The sequence below is a fragment of the Saccoglossus kowalevskii genome, chromosome 5 (genome assembly GCF_978046115.1).
Source record: "Saccoglossus kowalevskii chromosome 5, keSacKowa6.1, whole genome shotgun sequence".
Taxonomy (NCBI): Eukaryota; Metazoa; Hemichordata; class Enteropneusta; family Harrimaniidae; genus Saccoglossus; species Saccoglossus kowalevskii.
In genome coordinates, this window is record NC_140645.1 from 11,617,330 (window position 1) to 11,619,938 (window position 2,609).

The following is a 2,609-nucleotide window of genomic DNA, read 5'->3' on the forward strand; positions in this document are numbered from 1 at the left end:
AAGTAACCCAGTAATCCTGTTTGCAAATTGGCGTTAAGATTTCATTGAGTATTAGAAGAAATTGTTCTGCTCCCGCAAAAAAAAGTGTAATATTTTCGACCGACATCTTACCCACTTTTCCCATGCCTATGTAACCATGAATATTACCAAAGTACCAATAATAATTCTTGAGTAACTGAAACATTTTTTTATCAAGTAATGGGATGCCGTACTCGGATAATTACTATATGTTACTCTCCACAAAATATATATCAGTTTGATCTACTCTAAGGAAATGTCACAATCATCAGCTGTAAATTTCTCTTTGTTTAGGATATATCACCCCCAGATGGTTATCAATGTATTTGTTTTAAAATCCCGGCATTCTACCCTTATGCCTGTATTAAATGATAGTCGAGCAATTACATCGTTATCCACAGTTTAAATATGAGTGACTAATGGAGGAACCTCAATCTAAGATACCAAGCGAGTGGTTAAGAATCCCCGTCTCCAAAACTGAGCCGTTACTCTCGTTTATTCTTTAGATGAAACCACCGTTACACCACCTTTAATTCGACCCGAAAGCACAATCCTGTCAAGGAATGTGTTTACATTTAATCCTGTTAAATAATATAATGATATTCACACGTTTTCCGTATTGAGTATTACCACTTTTTCGAAATCATTTGTACGAATATTTGATATTAGATATGTTTTCAGCAAATCTTTTCAAATACCAACCATCCACCCAATAGTACTAACTACTTTCCCGTGTTTGTTTTTGTAGCAGCAGCAAACCGATTTTCAATATGTTTGCGAAGGGAAACCCATTCACAATCAAAAGAAACAACGAGTCTGTTTTGATACCACGACAGAAGACATGTGCCGTGGTTGGTAACAGTGGAATTCTCTTGAATAGCAGTTGTGGTAGAGAAATCGACTCCAATGACTTTGTTATCCGCTGTAACCTTCCGGACATTGAGAAGTTTAGTCATGATGTTGGGAAGAAAACGAATATAGTTATTCTTGACAAAACCAGAGTTTACGATATATTCAGTTATGCGAAGAAACACAGTGAAACTCCTAATCTCTTAGACAACTTTATTTTCCTAAATAACACTGTACTTTGGTCAATCGGTTCAAACAAATCTATTCGAACCAGACGTCTAGTTTATTCAACGAAATATCTCAAAGAACAATTTGACCTGACTTTCAATGTGACTTACTCCAGTTCGTTAAGACACTGTTTTAGGTGAGATTCAATAAATACGGTGAAAATATACCATTTCGTAGAATTTGACAACCATGTGACTTTTATTATATATATCACCTGTTGATCCCAGGAAATGAACGGTCATTATGAATTATAACATGTATATGGCTCGAATCGTATCCAATACAGAACATTTCGAACATTTACATAGTCAATATTATACTTTACGATATATTCAGTTATGCGAAAAAACACAGTTCAGCTCCCAACCTGCCAGACAACTTCATTTTTCCAAACAATACTGTACTTTGGAAAAACAGCTCACCCAAAATCAGACATCTAGTTTATGCAACGAACTATCTCAAAGAAGAATTTGGCCTGAATTTCAATGTGACTTCCGCTGGTTCGTTAATAAAATGTTTTAGGTGAGATTCAATGAAAGCGCTGAACATATATCATTTCGTAGAAGTAATTTTACAACCATGTAGTTATATGACTGCCATTATATAAATCACCTACTGTTGCCAGGAAACGAATAAACAATATGGCCCTGCCTTTTGCCCACATTGTAATACAGATTTCCAAACATATTTACCAGATCAACATTGCACTTGCAGTTTTAACGTTCCTACTGCTATCTACTTCACTAATATTTTTGTTTCAATTTCAGGTTACTGAAAATCAAAAGTATGGTAACCGCGGGGATGCATGCCGTGTGTGCTACATTGTATCTTTGTGACAAAGTCAGCATTTATGGATTCTATCCGTTTCCCACTCGACCAGATGGCAGTGTTATCCCCTATCACTATTATGACGAACTGACATTTCCAAATAAAACACGACATAATTACAGTAAAGAGCAGTTAGTGCTACAATCATTGGGTAAAGATGGACTTTTACATTTTGTATCTGACAGATGCAATCCATGACATAAACATCAATATCATTGTGCTGGGAACATCCGAGGTTCAATATAAACATTATAAATGCAGAATTACCATTGCGATAGGTTTTAGTAATAACTGTATGTAATGACTTTTGTGATAAATATAGCACATTATTCGCGAAATCGACAACTACAATGTATGAGGAATTATTTTTCACATACCATCAATGTGCGTAAATATTAAATACAGAATAGATATATATTGCTCCCATTAACTTATATTTTTGTGTTTTGCTTTATCCTGCAAGCTACCATTTTCTTCATATAATGTGTTTTTTTTGTGTGTGTACAGTGGAATTCTATCAATTATCATTCCTATTCCATTCCTGAAATGCCACAGCGTCAACTGAACGTATTGAAGCTTTGCAAGTCCCTATTTTTACGACGATAATTTTAGTACGGGACGCTTGATTGTTTCTGGTATTAATTGTCACATTAATTTAATAGTTGATGTTAATTGTGTTGGTTAGT

The 2,609-nt window shown here is 34.8% G+C and overlaps 1 protein-coding gene across 1 annotated transcript; it reads left to right on the top strand.

Annotated features, from left to right (window-relative positions):
- The first annotated feature begins 788 nt into the window (after positions 1 to 788).
- On the top strand, positions 789 to 2,121 carry LOC102804258 (CMP-N-acetylneuraminate-poly-alpha-2,8-sialyltransferase-like). The gene is made up of 2 exons (XM_006820472.1): positions 789 to 1,231; positions 1,863 to 2,121. The coding sequence occupies exons 1-2, from the start codon at positions 789 to 791 to the stop codon at positions 2,119 to 2,121; spliced, it is 702 nt and encodes a 233-aa protein (XP_006820535.1).
- The last annotated feature ends 488 nt before the right edge of the window (positions 2,122 to 2,609 follow it).

What these genes read in the sequence shown, in the direction of transcription:
- LOC102804258 (XM_006820472.1), top strand. Translation starts at nt 789, where the DNA reads ATGTTTGCGAAGGGAAACCCATTCACAATCAAAAGAAACAACGAGTCT. An exon ending in TCGTTAAGACACTGTTTTAG is followed by an intron (nt 1,232 to 1,862) that starts GTGAGATTCAAT and finishes TTTCAATTTCAG; the next exon opens with GTTACTGAAAATCAAAAGTA.